Below are 24,743 nucleotides of genomic sequence, written 5' to 3' on the forward strand. Positions count from 1 at the left end.
CGGGTCATGTGGCCAGCATGACTAAATCGCTTGTGGTACAATGGAACACCGTGTATCCAAAGCAAGCCACAGTGACCTGGTTCACAAGACATGGTGAGCCAAACTATGGCTTAGCATGACTATGCAAACATGGACTTCCAGAGAGGAGCTTGCAAATGGACATGTTGGTTGGAGCTGATGGTTGTTGGAGTCCAACAATATCTGGAGGACCACAGGTTGCCCTTCCAAGCTGTAAACAAGAAAGTACATATGCTGCTGTTATGGTGCTACACTTTGTTCTTTGCTAGATGTTCTACAGATGTAGTGTAGAAACAGATAAGAATTTTGCCTCTTATCTCTCCCCCTCCCCCTTTTCTCTACCAGAATGTAGCATGTTCAGAATCTTACGAGCAAAGTAGGGCACATCCACACCATACATTTAAAGCACATTTAACGCATATTTCAAGCACATGGCTTTCCCCAAATAACCCCAGGAACTGTAGTTTATGAAGGGTGTTGGGAATTGTTGCTCCCTGAGGGGTAAACTATAGTTTCCTCAGGAGGCTTTTTTGGGGGAAGCCCCCCCCCTTAACATAGCACCCTTTAGGATCTTTCCAATATTCAGCTGGGCAACTACATGAATATCCAATTAGGGACTTGAAATGACAAGCCCCATTGTTGTTTTGAAAAGTGTTTAGCAGGGCCATTTCTAAAGATTTCAGTAGTTGCTGTCCAGACATTTTAGTAATTCAGCAAAGTCCAAAACTGCAACACTTTTTTGTAAGTCCAGCATGTATGCTGGAATGACCCTGGTTCCCAGTATCCTTTCCATCATAGTATTGAATTAGATATCTTCATTTGAAACAGTCTCATAGGCATCATATACCATTTTTGCACAATTTTTAATGTTTGCTCGCTCCTACTAGAAGATATAAGGACGCGGGTGGCACTGTGGTCTAAACCACAGAGCCTAGGGCTTGCTGATCACAAGGTCAGCGGTTTGAATCTCTGCGATGGGGTGAGCTCCCGTTGCTTGGTCCCTTCTGCCAACCTAGCAGTTCGAAAGCATGTCAAAGTGCAAGTAGATAAATAGGTACCACTCTGGCAGGAGGGTAAATGGCGTTTCCGTGCACTGATCTGGTTCGCGAGAAGTGGCTTAGTCATGCTGGCCACATGACCCGGAAGCTGTACTCCAGCTCCCTCGGCCAGTAACGCGAGATGAGCACCGCAACCCCAGAGTCGGACATGACTAGACCTAATGGTCAGGGGTCCCTTTACCTTTACTAGATGATATGGATTTAAATAGGAATGTTAGTTACATAGAATTCCAACGACTGCCTTCAATCAAAATATTACTCTCTCTTACTCTCACATCCATTATTATTCTATTACTCTCACATCCATTACAGGCCCTCTGCAGTGCCCATATCAATGTTGAAAAGTAGTCATTCGCATTACCACATTTTCCCTTGGTTGGTTGCTCTTTTTCAGATATTTCATCTGGTCCATTGAAATTGATGAACAAGGCTAACTTGGGTACATTAATTTCAGTAGGTTTATTCCAAGTAGAATTTAGTTGGATACAGCCCGCACAGTTTATGTTGGGTATGTTGATCCTTTAGATCTTCCTGATAGAAAAATGAGAGTGCTTTAAATAATGCCTACCCGTTTCCCTTTTATTAGTGCAATGGAACGAATTGGGTATTATTACTTAATACCCAAGCCAGATGTCTGAAATCAGAAGGCTTTTTTAGATTTACTCTAATTTTGAATTAGCAATTCAACAATACTTTAATCCTTTTAGGGTTATCAGTCATGGGTTATCAGCCATAGCTATTGGTGACTGCCTAAACAGAAACAAAGCATATATTAACTGTGTATTGCTGAGTAACATTAGAAACTAAGCTATATTAAATAAACAAAGCCTTCAAATATATTTGTTGACCTGGGAATAAGTGTCCCCATAAATTCAGCAGGTACCTTTGAAGTTACTAGGTGTTAGAAGAATAAACGGTATTATGTTTACTCACCATCTAATGGATCTTTAAAAATGCTGTTACATTTAAGAAGTTAACACAGGTGTGTGTGTTTGCCCTGTGGTGTTCCAATTTTCAGTCTTTTAGCGGTGGCAAACATTCTGACACCAGTTTAAATAAACTTTGGTGCCATTAAGCATTGGCTTTGGATCCTGAAACCACAATTGCTTTGCATTTTCCTAGGAACTGGAGCCGGAAAGACAAACTTACTGGCTGTTGGAGCATTCAAACTTCCCTGAATAAAGCTCCATGTTCAATTACCAATGTAATAGTGGAAGATACTTGATTCTTCAAAATTGTGTAGTGCAAGGGCAGAGGCAAAAGAGAAAAAAACAACCTTGAAATGAACAGTGTAGGGCAGGCTAAGACAACATTTGCTATTCAAAGGTAAAGGACCCCTGACAGTTAAGTCCAGTTGTGAACGACTCTGGGGTTACGGCTCTCATCTCGCTTTACTGGCTGAGGGAGCCAACGTTTGTCCGCAGACAGTTTTTCTGGGTCATGTGGCCAGCATGACTAAGCCGCTTCTGGCGAAACTAGAGCAGTGCATGGAAACACCGCTTACCCTCCTGCTGGAGTGGTACCTATTTATCTACTTGCACTTTGATGTGCTTTCAAACTACTAGGTTGGCAGGAGCCGGGACCAAGCAATGGGAGCTCACCCCGTTGTGGGAATTCAAACCGCCAACCTTCTGACCGGCAAGCCCTAGGCTCAGTGGTTTAGACCACAGCGCCACCACGTGTCCCAACATTTGCTTTACTTTGTGTAAATAGGTTTGGTGCAATTGATGCTATTTGCCTAAGAGCAGCTAGTAGCCTGACAAGCAGTTTGACAAAAGAACTTAGGTTTAACAATATTGCCCCTTGGAACAGGAAGCCTGTTTCTCAAGGTTAGAGCTGTAAAATAAAAAGAGTTTTGTGGCTGATCACTCCACTCTTTGCACACTTGCATGTTAAAGCTGTACATGCTTTCTGCATTAGTTTTGCAATGCTTCTCTTGCTTGGTATTTCTTAGCCAGTTATAGATGCTGGGCACTGGTAACTGCTGTGCTGTCAAGCAAATATTTAATTAAAACCATAAAGAATTCAATTAAGCCTGTCATAGTCACATTGAGCTACAGTGTATGTGTCATTAGTGTTTTAACTAGGCAAATGAGATTCTATGTTCAGGTGCTGGATTTAGTAGCCTAAGTGGTTTCCATTTTTTATATGTTATACTTGGACTAGTTTTAGTCGCAAATAATTTTTCTGTCCTGTGAAATAAGGTGTCAGAGTAGTTATGCTCCCATTGGCTAGGTGTCTTGGACCAGTCAGCTGGGTAACTTTGAGGGGGTGGTGTATGTTTTGTTTTTCATAAATGAGATCAATTTAGTGTATTGTTCTTAATAGAACATTGACCTCTCACTGCAGGCTTCTCTTGATGATGGGATATGAGAAATACTAATAAGTAAAAAAGGTTTCTGGGTAATGTTCTCCCTAATGAACATTTTAAAAATCTGCATATTTTCTCTGATAGTTTGTTTACTCAAAAATACATTGCTAGCAGATATGCTTTTTACCTTGGTCCCCTCTACTTATTTAAAGTTTAGCTCTTATTTTGAGTGATGCTGACATTTCTTCTGGTATTTTTGTAGGAATTCTCTGTGCTTCATTCTTTTTCCTCTAATGTTAGAGGAGAAAATAATGATGAATAAAGTGTATGCATTTAATTATAATACAGCTGCTATTATTGTCTGCTATTGACAGAGCAGTAGCCAACAAGTGGTGATCTTTCTAATAAGAACTCTCATGAATTCTATCAAGGTTGATAATACTATATTTGTATTATTTATTCATATATTCCCTTGCAGCTTGGGTGAACAAATTCACCTAAGTTTACAAGAAATGCATGCTTTCCTCCTTGGTTTTTCATCTTCTGAAACATGGAAAAAGGTGGATGGTAAGATGACTGAGCTAATTAAGGGTTCTGCTTCTAACGTGGAAAAGGCTGCATGGATTGCATTAAGTTAGGACAACAGCACTTAATTATGGAAGGTGATCTTAAGTAATCCAGACATCTATCAAAGAAAGCTGTACTGTTTTGATGTCTATTGGGAAATAATAATAATTTATTATTTATACCCCGCCCATCTGGCCGGGTCTCCCCAGCCACTCTGGGCGGCCTCCAACAAATACCAAAATACAATACAAACTCACAAATTAAAAACTTCCCTAAACAGGGCTGCCTTCAGGTATTTTCTAAATGACAGGTAGTTGTTTATCTCTCTGACCCCTGATGGGAGGGCGTTCCACAGGGCGGGCGCCACTACCGAGAAGGCCCTCTGTCTGGTTCCCTGTAGCTTTACTTCTCGCGGTGAGGGAAAAGCCTGAAGGCCCTCTGTGCTGGATCTCAGTGTCCGGGCTGAATGATGGGGGTGGAGACGCTCCTTCAGGTATACAGGACCGAGGCCATTTAGGGCTTTAAAGGTCAACACCAACACTTTGAATTGTGCTCGGAAACGTACTGGGAGCCAATGCAGATCTCTCAGGACCGGTGTTATGTGGTCCCGGCGGCCACTCTCAGTCACCAGTCTACCTGCCGCATTCTGGATTAATTGCAGTTTCCGGGTCACCTTCAAAGGTAGCCCCACATAGAGCGCATTGCAGTAGTCTAAGCGGGAGATAACCAGAGCATGCACCACTCTGGCAAGACAGTCTGCGGGCAGGTAGGGTCTCAGCCTGCGTACCAGATGGAGCTGGTAGACAGCCGCCCTGGACACAGAATTAACCTGTGCTTCCATGGACAGCTGTGAGTCCAAAATGACTCCCAGGCTGCGCACCTGGTCCTTCAGGGGCACAGTTACCCCATTCAGGACCAGGGAGTCCCCCACACCCGCCCGCCTCCTGTCCCCCAAAAGCAGTACTTCTGTCTTGTCAGGATTCAACCTCAATCAGTTAGCCGCCATCCATCCACAGGACCTTCACTGCCTTCACTGGTTCTGATTTAAAAGAGAGGTAGAGCTGGGTGTCATCTGCATATTGATGAATACCCAACTCAAACCCCCTGATGATCTCTCCCAGCGGCTTCATATAGATATTAAAAAGCATGGGGGAGAGGACAGAACCCTGAGGCACCCCACAAGTGAGAGCCCAGGGGTCTGAACACTCATCCCCCACCACCACTTTCTGAACACGGCCCAGGAGGAAAGAGCGGAACCACTGCATAACAGTGCCCCCAGCTCCCAACCACTCTAGCCGGTCCAGAAGTATGTTACGGTCGATGGTGTCAAAGGCCGCTGAGAGATCCAGCAGAACCAGGAAACAGCTCTCACCTTTGTCCCTAGCCCGCCGGAGATCATCAACCAGCGCGACCAAGGCAGTTTCAGTCCCATGATGAGGCCTGAATCCTGATTGGAAGGGATCCAAATGGTCCGCATCTTCCAGGCATGCTTGGAGTTGTTCAGCAACCACCCGCTCAATCACCTTGCCCAAGAATGGTAGATTTGAGACTGGGCAATAGTTGGCCATATTGGCCGGGTCTAAAGATGTTTTTTTAAGAAGCGGTTTAATGACCGCCTCTTTCAGCGGGTCTGGAAAGATTCCCTCACAGAGGGAAGCATTCACCACCGCACAGATCCCATCCCGGCTAGCTTTTATAAGCCAGAATGGGCAAGGATCAAGGAGACAGGTGGTCGGTTTCACTCGTCCAAGCAGCCTGTCCACATCCTCGGAGGTAACAGATTGGAATTGATCCCATGAAACATGACTAGACAGGGCTCTAGCACTCTCCCACCCTGGCCCTGCTCCCATGGTGGAGTCTACCTCCTTCCGAATCTGAGCGACTTTATCTGCAAAAAACTTTGCAAAAGCATTGCAGGAGATCTTGGGGTCCCTGCCAGACCCCGGTGACAAAGGTGGTTCTGCTAGGTTGCGAACCACCTGGAAGAGTCTCCTGCCGCTGTTTTCTGCAGATGCAATAGAAACAGCGAAGAAGGTCCTCTTCGCTGTCGCCATTGCCACTTGGTAGGCTCAAAGTTGAGCTCTAGCCCGTGTCCGGTCTGATTCAGAATGAGTTTTCCGCCACCAGCGCTCTAGCCGTCTCAGCGACTGTTTCATCGCCCTCAGCTCCGGGGAAAACCACGGGGCTGTCCGGGCTCCATGCAGTCGGAGAGGGCGCTTCGGAGCCAGACAGTCAATAGCCCTGGTTAACTCCGCATTCCAGCGGGCCACCAGGGAATCAACTGAAAGGCCATCAACATGGGATAATACATCCCCTACCACTCTCTGGAAGCCAATTGGATCCATTAAGTAGCGGGGGCGGACCATCTGAATCGGTCCCACCTCCCTGCAGAGGGGAAGGGTCGCAGAGAAGTCCAGTTGCACCAGGAAGTGATCTGACCATGGCACTTCTTTTGTTTCACTTTTACTTAGTGTCAGATCACCAACATCCATAGAGGTCTAAGGCATGTCCGCGGCTATGAGTTGGACCAGACTTATTCAGGGACAGCCCCATGGAGGCCATGCTTTCCACGAAGTCCCGAGCGGCCCCTTGTAAGGTCGTGTCGGCATGGATGTTAAAATCCCCTAAGACAACGAAACTAGGTGACTCCAGGAGCATATCCGCCACGACCTGAAGCAGCTCGGGCAGGGAATCCTTGGTGCAGCGGGGAGGTCGGTACACCAAAAGGAATCCTGTACTGCCCCTATTGCCCAACTTCCAGAACATGCACTCAGAAAACTGGTTCTTCCCAATAGGACGCCTGGTGCAAACTAATGACTTCCTAAAAATCACTGCAACCCCCCCTCCCCGCCCAGATGGCCTGGGTTGCTGTTCGTAAGAGAAACCTGGTGGACAAGCAGCGGCAAGGACAGGCCCATCTGCTTCATCCAACCAAGTCTGTGTTACACATGCCAGGTCAAATCCTCCATCCACAATCAGGTTGTGGATGGCAGTGGTTTTGTTCATCATTGACCTGGCATTACACAGCAACACTTTCAGGTCATGTGGGTATCCCTTGCTGATTCCAGTATCCATCCGGTCAGGACCAGACCTGGAGGCAGGGATAGTCCTCAGACAACGGCTAAACCTGCCTCCTCAGTAATGACATGGTCTGGTCTTAGTGTGACTCCTCCTGCCCATGATCACTGAGATCGGGTGTCTTTCCAAGACAACCCCCCCTGTGGAACCTGCCCCAGCCATCCTGTTGGCTGAGGCCCAATCCCAGGCAGCCCTGCCCCTATCCCCTTAAAAAACAAATACAAACCATACACTAATTTAACAAAATAATAAAAATAAAAAGCAAAAAACAACGCTAAAATTAAACTAAACATTTGCCCCACCCCAAACAAAAAATAATAAAATGATATAAAAACCACCATTAAAGCAAATTAAAAGTGCAGCAGTGAGTGCAGGCCCCGCCCCCTAGGCCAGATGGAATTGGCAGGAGAAGGGAGCGGCCTTCCAAACACTCACGGAGCAAGCACCAGCAGCTGTGTCCCAGGCCTCTCTGCAGGCTCTTAAGCTGTAGCGGTGAGTGCAGGCCCCGCCCCCTAGGCCAGGTGCAATTGTCAGGCAAAGGGAGCGGCCTTCCAAACACTCACGGAGCAAGCACCAGCGGAAGGCTGCCCCGCAAGACGAATTTGTCTATGGGGCTGCCTCGCAAGACGATTTTTTTTTCGTCTAGCGAAAACCATGGTTTGCATTGGTGCTTCGCTGGACGAAAAAACCGCTAGACAAAAATACTCGCAGAACGAATTATTTTCGTCTAGCGGGGCACCACTGTAAAAGGTCCCTTCTTTTTCTTTACATTTCCAGCACACATGCATTCCTTAGACCGAATGATCAGGGTTTTTTTTTTTAGATCTTTTAATGTATTTAAATAAGAACCTAAACTTCAATAACGCATAAGAACAAAAAAGAAGAAAACGGAAAACAACAAAACTGAGGGAAAACGAAAATTAAACTTGTACACAAATAGTACAAACTTGGGTTGCTTCATTCACATTCCCTGGAAAAACTTATTATTGGCATTGGGGTAGTAACTTTTTTTAAATACTTGTTTTATTTTTAAATATCAGAATATTTTCTTTGAATGATCATGTAATTGGACACAAACTGTTCCACTCTTCTGATCAACTCAAGAAGTGAAATCTGTCCCAAGTAGGCCTCTCGCATAATTCTTAGTGGGTGAAGTGGTTAATATGAGAGGAAGTGCTGGCTATGATATGCTGGACTAAAAGATATATTTTAGATGGGATGGTTGTTCTCTTTTACCAAGCACACAGCTTTGGGCGCACCATACGTGGAATGGTGAGGGAGAGAGGGGACACCCACCTAGCCAGCCAGATTAGCTGAATTAACCCTGGTAATCAGTGCAGTGAAAGATGTCACAGCCAGATGGCTCTCACATCTGATCAAAGGATACAGGGCTTCTGTTAAAGGTTGTTTTTTTTTAGTTAAATTTGCAGAGGAGGGTGGGTGAGTACTTCTGTATGCAGTGAAGGTTGAAAATGCAACAAATAATAACTTTTGCACATGGTAGTCTCTCCTCATGCATACCATGTCCGTTCCATGGTGGCAGTTGCCTTATAATTGACCACATTACCCTTGTCCAATGGTGGCTGTATTTTGGTCTCTTTGCATGAAATATTTTACTGTATTCAATAGACTTTTATTCTGTTTGATTTTTGCATGCTCTGTACTTTTATTACTGTGTTTGTAGTGCTTGCTGCCCTTGGCGCTCTAGGAGTTGAAAGTGCAGGGTATAAATGTATTAAATAATGAAATCTGTTCACTTCTTGTTTTTAGCACATCTTCGTTGCCTCCCCTAGACTGGCCTTTGCCTACTCAATATGGACAGTGTGAATTGAAAATAGAAGTGCAACCAAAAACTCATCATAGAGCACATTATGAAACAGAAGGCAGTAGAGGAGCAGTAAAAGCATCAACTGGTGGCCATCCTGTAGTGAAGGTAAAAGATGTTAATATAATGTTTTATCTGTGAACTAATGTTGAACGTTAATGAAGATTGTAATAGAGGTGTGTGTTGAATGATAATTTTTTGAAGCATTTTTATCTTGCTCTCCAGCCTAAAAAGAGTCACATGACAGCTTGCAAAGATCAGTTCCTGCTCTCAGCCTTGCAATCTAAAGGCATGGCACTGATGGAATGGCTGGTTTCAGGTGACAGTTGATGGAGGGAGGAGTCTCATGAAGGTGGCTTCTCAGCAGAGCTGATTGGGACACTGTTTCTCTTTTATCCTTCTGAGGTACAGCAGGACTGGAGAACCTGTGCCCCTCCATGTACTGTTGGACTCCATCAGCCCTAGCCAAGATGATCAAGAATGCCAGTTGTAGTTCAGCAATCACTGGAGGGCTTCAGTCCCTCCATTTCAGAGCTACAAAAATAAGGTTGACAATCCTTTGTACAAGTATTATTAAAGCTTTAACTTTTGTTCATCCCTGATTATCTGTGGCAAATGACAGTTACTTTCAAGAGATGAGGTGCGTTTTCTCTGCTCTGGTAATAGCTTCTGTGCCAATAATGGAGAGAAGTGTGTTGAAGAGCAGCATTACTGAGGTTTCATGTATAGCTCTCATATCAGGGGTTTTTTTGTTTTTGTTTTTTTGTTTTTTGAAGCCTTAAAGATCCTGTCTCAATATAGAAAAGAAAACCAGATTGCCAAGAAATTAGTTTTCAGAAAATTACAAGTTATGTTTGATAATAAATGAAACATACATTATGTTTATGCTCTGTTATTTGGGACCTTAGCTTGCTTACCTTGTGGATTGTGTTTTTAGTCTAGAAATGCGCACAACTAGAAATAGCTAGTTTTACTAGATTTGATAATAGTTGAGTTTGTCCTAAAGAATGAGATGGAAAATGTAGTAGAAGGTACTTATTTTTGTTATAAACTGTCTGTAGGGCAGGGGCATGCAAGATATCAAGTTCCACAGAATATGCTTGTTGACTATGTTTTTACATGTTACTGGGACTCACAATTGAGGAGAGTGCTGTTCCACTTAGTTCCTTCTTGTGGGCTTCCCATGGGCATCTGGTTGACCACTGAGAACAGAATGGTGGATAGGTGAGTTTTTGGCCTGATCCAGCAGGATTCCTATTGAAACTAATTAGGCTTGTTGTCCTATGAGCAGTTTCCTAGCAATAGGATCCACACTCCAGTCCAGAAGGCAAGTGTGACTTGACTGTGTGCAGGAATTTTGGTAGGAGCAATGACTTAACACCTGCTCAACATGTCCTTTTTATATACAGGTTACTCGCAACTTACATTCAACTTTTGCACATTCAACTTTATGTGCTTAGCATGAATGAATGAGGTATAAAGGAAGTGGGTGTCTGGGGAAAATAACTTTGGCAATCCTACCTGCCATTGTACCCGATGTGTTTTGATTATACGAAATTTTGCCTTTAGGTGCTACATAACTCCAGCGTAGGTTGAGAGTTGTCTGTATAACACAAGTGGGCTTTGAGATAAAGGTACTACCATCTACATGAATAAGCACTGGGATTTTTTAAATTATCAATTCAGGTTGGGAGATGGGAAGGAAGAAATCTCCTAAATTATATAATTTATGTAACAATTAAATGAGTGGAGCCCAAATAGAACCTTGTTTTACTTTCCTGGATAGAAATATTGAATCTGAAACAGAACCCACAGGTCAAGTTCAAATTTTAACAGTATTAGAATACAGCTCTTACTTTTTAAAAATGCAGCTGTTTATCCAAATAAAACAACTTCTTTTTAATCAAGAGGGCAAACACTCCCCAGGTGAAGCGTCTAGTTGTGTTATATATTATTCTTTTTCCTCTGCTAGTTTCAAATATCTCTTCTATTTTAGATTTGCCATATGCATGTAAGACTTTAGCACTAATTAGTAGGTATTGGACTGCTTTGAAAGTAAGTTAGGATGTATGAAGCATTTCACCCACATTTGTGTTTTTCATGAAGTTTATACATATATGTGTGCTCATGCACATAGGTTCAGTAACTGATACTGAAATGTATGTGATCTATAGGAGCTAATGTAAAGGGATGGCAGCTCCCCATGCAGGAGATACACTACTATTCCTTATCACAACTGAAACTCAGTTGCTGATCTGTGCAGTCATTGTTCAGTCTCATCTTGTGAAGAGGGAAGAAGTTGGGTGGTCTTCAGTCTGTACAATTTTAGTTAACTGTGCTGTCGTGCTTTCTTGCTCACCAGTTGGTGCTGGGCACACCAGTCCTTCCATTCTCCCCATTCCTTTGTGTGAACTTAAGTTATCCAGAGAACTTTTATAACTGGACAGCCTATAGATATAGTTACCTTAAAGTAAATAAAAATGCTGCTGTTCTAAGAGATTTACTCATAGCACTATTGTACTGTTTGCCCACTTTCAAGTGTGCATTAATGTGTCCAATTTGAGTGATCATCTCTTCTTTTCAGTAGTGCAGTTGACTTTCTGAGTTGCTCCTGCAGTTTTTGATTGAGAGAGATTCAGTCTTCAAAAAAAAAAAGCCTCTGTAAACAAAGTCTTGAAGCAGCTTGCCAAAAGTGTAGTTTATGTGGAGCTGGCATTATTGAACTAAATTTGGATAAGCTGATAGTTTACAAGGATTTTTCTTGTTTTATAATGGTTATTAGAACCAGTTAAGTGTTGCGATGTGAGATTGCTAGAAACCTAAGCACCATGCATAGCCTTTTATAGAATAACATCTTAGCAGTAAGTATTAAAATTGTTTGTTTGCAACTTTTATTTTGAAATAAGTTGGCTTGTGTGAAAGGAACGTTACTAGAAACCACTTCTATAATTAAGCAAAATAAAGTGTGCTGAGCTTGGAGTTCATATGAGAGCCTTTCCACAAAGCTTACATTATTTGATGGGGGCAGTATTGGGGTATGAATTATAAGGTATTGCAAAGTAATAAGAAATATCAGTCAGGATGCTCACTGGGTGGCCTTGGACAAGTTCCTCTTTCAGCTAATAAACCTCATGGACTGGTGGTGAGGATAAATGAAGATAACCTAGAGTTTCTTGGAAGATTGGTGGGATACAAATGCATTGAAGATGAGATGAAATTTAGTTTAGCCTTGAATTGAATCTAGAACATTTCTGACCATAATTACTAAAGGAGCTTTCTCCACTCGTTCATCACAACTTGACTGTCATGTTAGTCTGTTGTGCCTCTCTGTTTCTGGTGGCTGTTCTTTCTTGAATTTTCTTTTTTAAATAGAGATCTCCAAGGACTCCATCATTTATTATCAATTTATAGGTCCAAACTGGTTATAAAAGTGAGAGATCTGTGAACATATCAGTTGCGTTTCAAAATCCTCTATTTCACTCTATTACTACTGCATTGGTAGTAGGTGTGAATCAGGGTTGTGCAGTGGAGAAAGGGAAGATTAACCTTAACCATGTGTCATCTTTCCATTTTAAAATCCCCTACTAGTTGATGCTTGCCCCATGAGGAAAACATTAAAACACGGGTGTCAAACACAAGGCCCGCGGGCCTAATCCGGCCCGCCAGACCTCGTCATGTGGCCCGTGTAGCCGCCGCCGGCCGCCAGCCTTCACCTTTTATTCTCGCTTTTTTTTTTAACAGCTTCAGCCGGTAGCGATTTTTAGGCCGTTCTAGGACTCCCCTTCTCTATAGACCGTCCCTTCCTTTCCCCCCCGAGTGCCGACCCCCTTTCTTCCTCGTCTCTATGATCCGCGTGACCTTTCGGAGGCGATTGGCTGAGGGCGGCTTGGCGGAGCTCTCGTGAGAGGGGCGGCCTTCGAGAGGCCGGCGGCGGGGGTGTGTGTGGGGGAGCGAGAGCGGCGCTGGGAGGAGGGGGGCGGAGCAGGTGACGGGGCCTGGCGTTGAAGGCCTGGCAGAGGAGGAGGCGGCGATCTCGGTCGGTGAGTAAAATGGCGGCGTCGGTGGGGGAGAGAGGGTCACCTGTGGGTGGGGAGAAAGGCGGCGGCAACCCGTGAGGGGCATGGGGGCCTTCTCCGTGGCGGGATGCGGCGGCGGCTGAGGGGGAAGCAGCCATTTTGGGGCGGCGTGAGGTCTGCCTGGTGGCGCCGAGGGGTCCGCCCCAGCCTGGGCCTGCTCTCGGCGGGCGAGAGGAAGGAAGCCCTGAGAAGCGGCTGGGAGGAGCGGTGGGCGGGCAGCTCATGTCGCGGGAGACTCTGCCGACGCGGCCGCTTCTTCCTCTTCTTCCTGGGTTTTTTCCCTTCTTTTCTCCCCCCCAATTGACACGCCGCGGCCTCATCTTCACGCCTGTTTCGGAGGCTAAGCTTTCGGGGTTTTGTTTCTTTTATTGTTGTTATTTATACACTGCTCCCCCGACACGCTCGTTTTTATTTCAAAGAAATGCAAGCTTTCGTGGAGCACTTCTTTTTTTTAAAAAAGGGGGGGAGGAAAGGGAGAAACTGGATCCGATTCCTGCCTTGCGCGAAACGGATTGTGGCGCCTCTTCTTCGCAAGCTTTTTTTCAATAAAATCATTTTTCAATAAATTGTACAATAATTGTACATTTGAATATCTACTTGCCATTATTCTGACTATGTTTCTGCTTTCAGTGCTAGTTATTACTTACATTATTACAAAAAACAGTAATAATTGAATGCAGTGACAATAATTTATGATAATAAAGAGTGGACACATAGTCCTACAGATACAACCGGCCCTTTGAGGGTGACCAAACTGCTGATGCGGCCCCCGATGAATTTGAGTTTGACACCCCTGCATTAAAATGTCTTGCAGTTCCTCCATTAAGCACAAACTGATCTTGTTCTCTTGTGCCACTCTGTTTTATTTTCCCTCTGTGCATGCAGTTGGGATTTTCTTGAAGCTGGAACAACTATATCTGTTTAGAAGTTAGCACTTAATTATGAAATCTCTGGCCTGGTAGCTGGAGAGCTTGCAAGAGAATTGATAAGGTGATGTTGATGAAAATGTTGTTTAACATTGGAGCATAATGTTTAATATTAGCTTGCCTTTTCCAGCCCTTCCATTGTATGTTCTCAAGATGCTTACCCCAGCACCTTTGAGGCAGTTCTGTATGTTGGTGGTTAAATAATAAAGTGCCAATCTGCTAAAGGGAGTGGGGATTCAAAACTAGAAGATACAAAAAACGAACTTTGACTAAAATGACTTTTTAAAGTTTGCCTGCTCAGTTTTCTTTGCTATATGCATGCTCATTTTATATTTTTGATTTTTTTTACAAGTGCCTGTTCTGCACTAGTTCCTTGCTTGTAGCCCCCCCTATCTGGATTGTGTGGGTTATTTTCTGCAAGGACCTGTATAAGACGGTAACTTCAGATCTGGAAATTTAAAGGTCTAACCAAAAGAATTCTAATGCTGCTTAATATGGTAAAAAAAATTCATTCCAAAATGTCAGTTACTAATTCAAACAATATGGTCAAAAGTTTAACCTTGTTTTTAAATTTATTTTTATTGCTTTTGTTAAGTTTAAACAACAGCGAGTGCACGCATATCACAACATACACAATAGAAACAAAGTTTAACTTTGTAATAAAAATCTGCATGCATCTTTGGTTGAAAGCATGTGTGTTCTAGATATTTTCAAATATTAAAAATGCATACATACTGATTTTCATAAATTCATCTCGCTCTACATATAAGCAAGTTATCCACCTGTAACACACTAGTACAATTAGTTTTTTCAGAGGGAAACTATTGTAGCTTATCCTTTGGTGACCTTCTCTCTTCAGCCTTTCAGCTTTAGTTTAACTTAGCATCCACTGACCTTTGCTATGGAAACGATACAGAAACACACAAACAACTTGGCAGAGTTTCCTCCATAAAGCAATCGGTTGTGTGTTACAGTATACAGTTACTAGTGGAGGGTTTTTAGAGGTCAGTAGTGACAGTGTGCTGTAACTTTTTCATTATTTACAACATTCTGTTTGATCCCTTGGGTGAAGAGTATATGATTATGTTTACAAAATGAAAGTGTATGATTGTGTTGCACATGAGTGTGTTTAGATTTAACTGGAGCAGATGCTGGCAGTAAATATAAATTTATTTTAAATATACTGTGCTCCCTTTTTGTAATATTACACTTCTAGTTCATCTCCTCTCCCTTCAACCACCAGTTTAATTTACTATCTTTGTGTAAAGGACATGTGGTTGCATATTCAACAGGGTGGCATTGGTGTCAGTAATCTAATTAAACTTAATATTTATGGGATGATGTATCACTGCCTAACTTGTATGAGGATTTTGGATTTTACAGAAGGACAACAATGCAGCTCTCATTCCAAGTAGACACACACATTTTCTTTCTGGAAGACTTTTAAAGGACGAAATCATGCAAAACTCTTCTGCATAGGTGGATTCGTAGTTCAGGAAGACTGCATGGAACAGAACTACTGTGGGGATATAGGTTGGTGCCTTACACCAGATCAGTTTATTTGTCAGTCCTAGGGCTGTCTACTCTGACTGGCAATGGCTCTTTAGGGTCTCAGGAAAAGGTCTTGTTCTTTACTTGTTATCTGGTTCTTTTAACTGGAAATAACTGGGACCTTCTCTGTATAAAGTGAATTATGGTCAAATGTCTCTCAGAAACCTTTATGCCAGGAAAAAGAATCTTGAGACAATCTTGATGAAAGTTATTCTGGTTTTTAAACTCCTCAGCATTCTCTCCAAGGAGATGTACAATAAAATAGTCTGTACACAATACAGTAAAGCACAATACAGTTGGAACATCCTCTCTGGCACAACTTACCGGTATTTCATTTATTTATTTAATATATCTATATTTGGACTGGGTGATACCTGGTTTTCAGCATCATGATATATCATTAGTTCAACTAAACTAACCTCTGCTATCCTGGGAGCAAGTTTCATTGAATTCAATAGGGCTTGCTTGTGAATAGACACAAATTTGCTTGAAATGCTTACTGAAAAACACCCTCCCCATCATTCTCACATAGCATCCAAGCTCCCATTTCAGCATAAGATAAGACAGCTAAATCTTCTCCCTTTCATTCACCCACCCTCCACAGAAGAGTCCCCCCCTTAAGCCCTCATCTCACCAACCTCTGACCCTCCTTTAAGTGGAAAGATACTGGTGAAGCTGAAAGAGTTTGCTGGTTTGTGTGAGGGAGAGAGCAAACAAAGCTGGATATACCATGCCAGCAAATAATCTGCAAAGTAAAGTATCGTTCAGCTAAACTACCCCCTGGGAAGCTGTTAGTGTCCACCTTTTGTTCACCGATATATTGCCTTGGTGAAACACTTATCACATTGTTATTTCAATGCCGGTATTCAATGATACAGCGATTTATCACACATCCCTAATCTATATATCTGTATTTTGGGGGTTTTCAGAGCTAGCCCTACAGATGGCAAGAACTGTGTAACAGAATAGATTTTTAGTATTCTCTTGAAATAAAACTCTTTTCAAGCAAAATATGGAAAGTGCACATGGAAAGTGTTACATTGCCATCTTGTGAATGTGGGCATAAGTATTCGTCACAAGAAAGACCCTAAGCAAAGAACAGGCAGGAATCTGGTACTTTTCTTTTAGTTTTGTCTTTTAAAAAAAGGTAGAATCTCAGTTCTGACAACATATTCTTGAAAGAGCATGTGTTCAAGTGAAAGCAGTCTTGGACTTAAGTGCAGTAGTCAATGCTCTTTCTGTGAAGTTCCTGAAGTTCACTAGAAATGTTTTGAACATCTGTTGTGCATCAACACAACTTGGAATTCAGTAAGTTCAAAGTGTCTGTGGGAGGGAATATTATTCAAGTGTTCAATGATACACAGTAGTGTATAGCTGCTTATTTTGGCTGTTTTGAAACACTAACATGGAAGCAAACACTGCAGGATACAAAAGTAGTAAATAAGGGAGAAACATTACAAGACCGACATGGAATTTGTAATCCTGTGTTCTTCCTGGAGGTGCTTCTTTTTACCATCTTCATTTTGCTTCAGCACCATCATGTCAAGAGCTCATCTCCCTCCAGCCAGATGGTTTATGGTAACCTTACTAGCTTACCCTCTGGTCTTCAGGTACAAGTGCTAAATTCCAGGTTAGTCAACAACAGTTTTTTTCTCATCCATTTGTGATTAATTGTGGACGAGGAGGCTGACTTGGTGTGCATTACTGAGACTTGGTGAGCTGGGAGGAGTTAGTCCATCTGGGGTGATCCTTTTTGGGTACACAGTGCAAGCATCACTATAGGCTTGTGAGATCTCTATAGGAATTCTATCAGTCACCCTGTTCAGTCATGTGCCAGGCTTGAGTGTTTGTATCTTGTACTGGGGTCTAGGGGTTGATTAGGGATTCTGCTGGTGTATCAGCCACCCTGCTTCCCATTGCTTTTCCTGCCTGAGCTGATGTAGATGGTCCCTGAGTTGATGTTGAGGAAGATTGATCTGGGAAAATTTGCTGAGACCATTATATCCAGCTTGATTGGCACTCATATGAAAGCCTTGGTCAGTCTGTGGTTATGCAGATGACTCAGGCAGATGACATAATGCTGCATATTATTATTGTTTCAATTGTTTGTGTTTCTTGCTGGTTTAACTTGTTTTTGGGGGGCCTTGTTGTAGTTTTTTTATTCTGAATTGTGTTTACATGAACCACCCAGGGAACCTGGTTGGAAGTGCAATATATAAATGTATTCAATAAATACAAAGCAACATTATTGCAGGGCAACATTTGCATGGGGAGAATCGGTGGACAGTTTAGGTTCTTAACCACTGTGATCTAATTGACCCCAGTGCCATGATTAGTAAAACACTTCTCTTTTTTAAGCATAGGATGTGTGACATGTAGAACCATTCTTATTTTGTTGTTCCAGGACAAGTCTATAACTTCTTCCAGCCAGTGTAAATGTTTAAAAACAAAATATTGGCGAATAGATATACTGAGTTTCCCAAGCACATTGCATTATGTGGCTGTTAATTTAAGATTAGTACAGTTGATACAGCACATTGCTGCTTCCTTAAAATATCCTAGTTTATAACATCGTGTCCCCAACAGCTGTTGGAGTTTGTAGAAAACCCTGCAGTAGTAAGGCCATGCTGGTTCATAAATGTCAAAATGATGTCTTTGCCTTTTTGGGGCCAATTAACATGGGCAACTTTCCTGCCAAGTAGTACCGGTATCTCTCTGCCTGTCCCACCCATCACTTTGGCGTAGAAACCAGGTGAAATCTAAGCTGGTGAAGAGCACCCCCTCTTGTTTAACCCTCATTTGGCACCTGGATATGGCTTTCTGAATGCTTAATAGGTGAGCCAGACTAGCAGCCTTGACAGTGATGTCTTATCTCTTATTCCTGGGACACAGTGATTATGTTCCCCACAACACAATGGGGAGTTATTGTAGGGAGTGATTGTGAATTTTGAATATATTTGATAAATTTCTTGATGAGCCAAGAAGTCAAGTTACTAGTTGGGTTTAGGTAAGCTGCTATCATTTCTGTTCAGCAGTAAAGTGATATTTAAAGTACTGTAATTCCTTCACTGAGGTCCAGCTCTGACGGTCTTCTGGCGGTTCCCTCACTGCGAGAAGTGAGGTTACAGGGAACCAGGCAGAAGGCCTTCTCGGTAGTGGCACCCACCCTGTGGAACGCCCTCCCATCAAGGAAATAAAACAAGTACCTGACTTTTAGAAGACATCTGAAGGCACCCCTGTTCAGGGAAGTTTTTAATGTTTGATGTTTTATCGTGTTTTTGATATTCTGTTGGATGCCGCCTAGGGTGGCTGGGGAAACCCAGCCAGATGGGCGGGGTATAAAGGTATAAAGCGGATGACTCTGGGGTTGCGGCACTCATCTTGCTTTACTGGCCGAGGGAGCCGGCGTACAGCTTCCGGGTCATGTGGTCAGCATGACTAAGCTGCCTCTGGCGAACCAGAGCAGCGCACAGAAATACCGTTTACCTTCCCACTGGAGCAGTATCTGTTTATCTACTTGCACTGCATGCTTTCGGACTGCTTGGTTGGCAGGAGCAGGGACCGAGCAACGGGAGCTCACCCCGTTGCGGGGATTTGAACTGCTGACCTTCCGATCGGCAAACCCTAGGCTCTGTGGTTTAACCCACAGCGCCACAGGGTATGCATAATAAATTATTATTATTCATGAGTTACAAAGATTGCAATGAATGTATGGGAACTATTTTAAGTGTTGGTAGTAAGAATTCATATTTAAAGTTTTTTAAGTAGGTACAGCTACAAAAATGTATACCTTGAGACAAATTTGAAACCAGTGGACTCCACAATCATGTCTTTTAAATTATTTGGGCTCATGTAAGTAAAAGTATGTATGTGTGACTTACATTCCTAAAGTATTATCGTCTGTTTTTTAGTATTTGGGCAAAGCCAATTTCTTCTACAAAACTGGGATGCAGAAGTTTTTGTTTTTATTTTTTCTTAGCTCCTGGGTTATAGTGAAAAGCCAGTAAACCTACAGATGTTCATTGGGACAGCGGATGATCGTTATCTACGGCCACATGCCTTCTACCAAGTGCATAGAATCACGGGTAAAACAGTTGCTACTGCTAGTCAAGAGATAATTATTGCAAGCACAAAGGTCTTGGAAATTCCACTTCTTCCTGAAAACAATATGTCAGCCAGGTACGTCAAAAGATACATTCAAGCAGGTTAACATCTTGCATTCCAGGTTTCTCAGCCATATTTAGGGTGGTGATGTTACAAACTGCTTAGCAAATGTGTGCTGTCTTCGAATGATGGCTTCTCAAACTTCACTTTATTTTAAAGAAATTATTCTCCAGATTGATACAAGATTTATTATGGATGCCTTTTCCTAACCTGTAAATGACACACAGAATTTTTTTTTGCTATATAGTGTTTTTCTTAAATGAAAGATTACCAGTTTCTCCTAGTAGTTTAAAGTTGTTGCGGCTGCTACTGTATTTTACATGAACAATAAGATTGAGTCTGTCTCTACGTGGCAAAATTCATTAACAACACACACACACACACACACACACACACGTGTGTGTGTGTGTGTGTGTGTGTATGAGTGAATGAATGAGAAACCTTTTTTTACAGTAACTTGAAGCAGGATTTTTTGGGTGTAGCTGCCCCTACAACAGATGTCCACTTTCTGCACTTCCTGGAAGCAACTGAAAACACTTTAACAAGTTTTTCCAACTGGATGCAACGTTTCACTTTGGATTATTTTTGAATCTATCTTCAGATACATTTTGGATTGTTTTTAAAACTATATCTGGATTTTTATGGGTGTAAATAATCTTGACACACATGTAGAAGGTGGATCATAAATACATGGGCTAGATAATAACTGATTCACTTACTTTTTTGTATTTGCATATTAGTAGAATTCTTAAGTAATTTTTATTAGCCTGTAAACATATTCAGGATAGCTGTTTGCATGGACAGGCGGAGTCCCCCAAACCCTAGGTGACCCCCGAGCGGAATGATGACACAAGACAACGTGCTATGGGATTAAAATTGGCCACAACTTTATTAAGATTCAGATGTAGGAGACCTTGGCTCAGGCATTGGACGTTTATCCTTCCCAGCCTCCAGCCGTGGATCTGGGAAACTGCAGGGTTATCTAGAATGTGCAGGGATTGGGCTTGCTCTGGAGAACATATGTTCAAGCAGATAGCCCCCCCCCCCCCGGTTTGCCGCCAATTTTACAAAAATTGAAAGTTTTTTCCCCCAAACAAAACAAATGTTTCTAGTCCATGTAATAGTAAAATACTAAGATCTGACCAAATAGGAATGTTAAAATAGATTGGCTCAGATGTAATGTTCTTGATCTCCAAACCCATGTTTTGGCAGGTTAGGCATGTGGCATGTGCATTCCCTCCCTTCATACACTCAGATTTCCTCCTTCCCTTCCTTGTTTGCACAAGTCATAGTTTGGGTGCAACAGTAGACTATGGTTTTCTCAAACTAGGAAGAGAGTACGTGGGATAAAGAAGGAGTCCATGAGTCTTCACCATGTGGTTTGGAGGGATAGGAATGTTGTATTTGAACTGACTTGGTGAATTTGAGCTTAATCTAACGCTCAAGATTTATTAGTTCAGATGGAAGAAATGTGATACATGAAGGTAGCAGTTGCTGAATGAAGCTTGTAACAAGTGCACCATAGCCACCAGCTGTGCAATTTTCATGAGCATTACTCATGAGAATTTCATTGGCATTTGTTAACTATAGGAACAGTCACCCAAGGTTTTTTCAACTCCTTCATTTTCAGGGTGGACCTTAGTGTTGGACAGTTTGTCTACTTCTACCATATACCTGTGGCGTAATACTTTGCCTGTTTAGTGTTTTACAAATTTAAAAAGTATCCAGTTTCTTCCACATTTTATTATATGCATAGTTTGCCATTTCAAAATGATCATTTCATGGAAAAATAAGAGATTGTTTTGTTTCTTTGTGTGGCACAGCTGTGGTCGCTTCTAAGGGTGACTCCTGCCATTTTAAATAGCATTCTTTGTTTCTGCATTTGTTAATGGAACTGGGGTAGAGTATTGAGACTGTATTCCAACATAAGGAAGTAAAGAACAATTTACATGGATGTTGGTTTCATGTCTGACAAGCATTCAAACAGCAAGAAGGAAAATAGGAGTAACTTTATAAAATATGCATACTTGAATTATATAAAAAGAAACACCCGACATGTACTTTTTCATTCAACTCTCTGTCTCCCATAGTATTGACTGTGCAGGTATTTTGAAACTCCGCAATTCAGACATAGAACTTCGTAAAGGGGAGACAGATATTGGAAGAAAGAATACAAGAGTGCGGCTTGTGTTTCGAGTTCACATCCCACAGCCTAATGGAAAAGTCTTGTCCCTTCAAGCTGCTTCAATACCTGTTGAATGCTGTAAGTTTTCTCTCTTTGTGTTGTATTCCTCCTTGACTACACTTAATAAGATAAAAACTGATTTCATGCAGGATGTTTTTGGCCCACAACTCCCATGATCCCTAGCTAACAGGACCAGTGGATGCTGGGAATTGTAGTCTCAGAACACCTGGAGGGCCAAGGTTGAGGAAGCCTGGGCTAGATCCATATTGATAGTTATAGAAATATATAATATTAGAATTCTGAATTTAGTATGGCTACACCCACCCACCCACCCACCCACCATGTTTTCCCTATTTTAAGACGTAGTCATAAAATAAGCCATAGCAGGATTTTTTCACATTCGCGAAATATAAGCTGTACCCCGAAAATAAGCCATAGTGATAGGCGCTGTTCTGGAGGGTGCCAAAAGCCCCCACAAAGCCCTCAGAGACCCCCCTCACCGCGCCAAGCAGCATCTGCCCTCCGGAGCCGGTGGGGATGGTGGAGGGGACGGGGTGGGGGTGGGGCTTTGAAAGCAAAGGAGAGTCTGCTGGCCCGCCTCCTCTCTTTCTCTCCCTGCTCTTGCCAGGCTCCTCCGGAGAATGCCCTCCTCCCCTCCTGCCGAGGGGAGAGCCGGAGGCCGGTCAGCTGCGAGGCGCAGAGCAGGCAACTCACCCATTGTCGCCTCAGCATTCCCGCCGCCGGCTCGGAGGAGAAAGAGAAAGAGCAGCCCTTTGGAGGAGCTCCCTCCCTCGCCAACCGCCACTCCCTCCCCTCGGAACGCCTCTCGCCCAAGTCCTGGCCCACCTGCTCCTCGCGCGCAGTAAGCCAGCGAGCGAGAGGCATGCTGCTCCTGACGTAATAAAAATAAGACATCCCCTGAAAATAAGACATACTGTGCATTTTGGAAGAAAAAAATATGTAAGACGGTGTCTTAAAATAGGGGAAACACGGTGTTTGTATGTGTGTGTATGTATATAATGCTTATTATCAGCTGTTTGGGGCTTCTAGCAGGAAGGAAATTAGATGAATTAGAAACTGAATTAGAAATTAGAAACTGGTATAAAATTAGATGCAATTTGCATGCATAACATTACCTGAATGGATAAAGACTGCCAAATTACTGTCAAATAGATCCAGGGTTTTGTTTTTGTTTTTCTGTTGGGCTCCTTTAAAAGTTAATATTGGTAGGAGAACTAAATGGGATTTGCTTCCCTCCCTGCAGTTTTGTGGGCAACAATTTTATTATAAAAATGGCATGCATCAAATTCTCCAGGAAAGCAAACTGCACAATTTCAGAAGTTTGGGAGTAGGGGCTAGGGAGTTATGATAAATGAGTGTGGCGGGAAATGGGGAAACTTCAGGTTTGTGTTCTGCTGTATTGGCACCAAAAATCAGAAAGCTGATTAACAGGAGCGGATTGTGGGGAGGTGGTACAGAGGCAGAAGGATTCAAATGTCTAGCATTTCCAAGGAAACCACCCCTAACAGAATTAAGAAAGACTACATAATAGACAAGAACAAGGTGATACATTACTTTAACATCCATTCCCCAAAGCTGATTTGAGAGCCCTGGTAAAATCATCCCTCTGATTGGAAGCTAAAGAGTAGTTGTTCTTCTCCCTTAAATGGCGAGCTTAGGGAGAAATATTTCCATTTTTGGAGATCCACTGCATAGTTTTTTTTAACAGTCACATTCTCCTTCAATCTGTTTACAGGTCCCCACTTGTGTTTGCAGCATTTCTGACGATTCCCCTTCAACTAATATAAGCTCTGAATCTGTCCCACTTTGGTTTTTGATTTGGAATTTGTCCAAATCTGATGCATACCCCCACAAAATAACTTGCATTTTGATATAAACGCTTTTGAACCACAATTTCTTATGAAAAACATTATTTGAGTTGTGTAGCATTGTTTTCAACATGGGATTTTCCACTCATTTTAATAGCTTAAATTGTGCCTCATAGCAGATTTATATAAAATGGGTTCAAATTTAGGATTTTCCTTTCATAGAAGTGGCATAGTTGACTTGGAAACCAGCTTAATAATAATGATGTAGGGATAAGAAAAACTTTTCCTCTCCTTTAGGAAAATGAACACTGCATGGTTACCAGCACCTATCTATGATAATAATTATGTTTAAATGATACACATACTTTTGTGAAACAAGAAAATCTTTAATAAAAATACATTAAAAATTATGCACACTGTTTTAAACAGTAAATAAAGGCTTTGGCCAACTTACCCTCTTAGCTATAATTCTAGCATGCTTATGTATATTTGTACATCTTTTTCACAAAGCTCAGAGATCGGCTCAAGAACTTCCTCAGATAGAGAAATACAACATCAACAGTTGCTCAGTAAATGGAGGCCATGAAATGGTTGTTACTGGATCGAACTTCCTTCCAGAATCAAAAATAATATTTCTTGAAAAGGGGCAAGGTGAGTATATAGCACAACTTTAGTGAATTATATATGTGCCTGTGTGCACACATGTGTGTAATTGTAGTATGCAGTTTAATATAGAGTGTTTTTAATATATAAATAACAAAGCTAATAGCAATATATAATATAACTGCAAGTACTTGGCAATCATTTTAAATGATTTTAATGCAATTTTCCAATATTTTTCACAATTTGTTTAATAACACAAGTTTAAGATTATTCCACAAAATTCCACAAAAATATAGAAGTCAATATTATGTAGTTGTTTACAAAAAACCCTAAATTATATTAATTTAACCAAAATATCTTTTGAATTCTCAAGTCATGTTACAACTTTTCATCAGCCCTCATTTTGGGAATTGAAAAATTCAACACGCCCTACAACATTTCTCATCAGAAGTGACATTAGAAACTAGTATCTGAAGAAGTGTGCATGCACACGAAAGCTCATACCAAGAACAAACTCAGTTGGTCTCTAAGGTGCTACTGGAAAGAATTTTC

At 42.1% G+C, this 24,743-nt stretch overlaps 1 protein-coding gene across 1 annotated transcript in view; it reads left to right on the plus strand.

Annotated features, from left to right (window-relative positions):
- NFATC3 (nuclear factor of activated T cells 3) overlaps nt 1–24,743 on the plus strand; it is a 59,722-nt gene that overhangs the window by 15,313 nt on the left and 19,666 nt on the right. Inside the window, exons 3-6 of the mRNA XM_033157216.1 lie at nt 8,803–8,965; nt 19,390–19,589; nt 21,665–21,837; nt 24,099–24,239. Coding sequence (XP_033013107.1) covers nt 8,803–8,965; nt 19,390–19,589; nt 21,665–21,837; nt 24,099–24,239 — 677 coding nt within the window. The remainder of the gene's footprint in view (nt 1–8,802; nt 8,966–19,389; nt 19,590–21,664; nt 21,838–24,098; nt 24,240–24,743) is intronic.

Source organism: Lacerta agilis, chromosome 8, assembly GCF_009819535.1.
Source record: "Lacerta agilis isolate rLacAgi1 chromosome 8, rLacAgi1.pri, whole genome shotgun sequence".
Taxonomy (NCBI): domain Eukaryota; kingdom Metazoa; phylum Chordata; class Lepidosauria; order Squamata; family Lacertidae; genus Lacerta; species Lacerta agilis.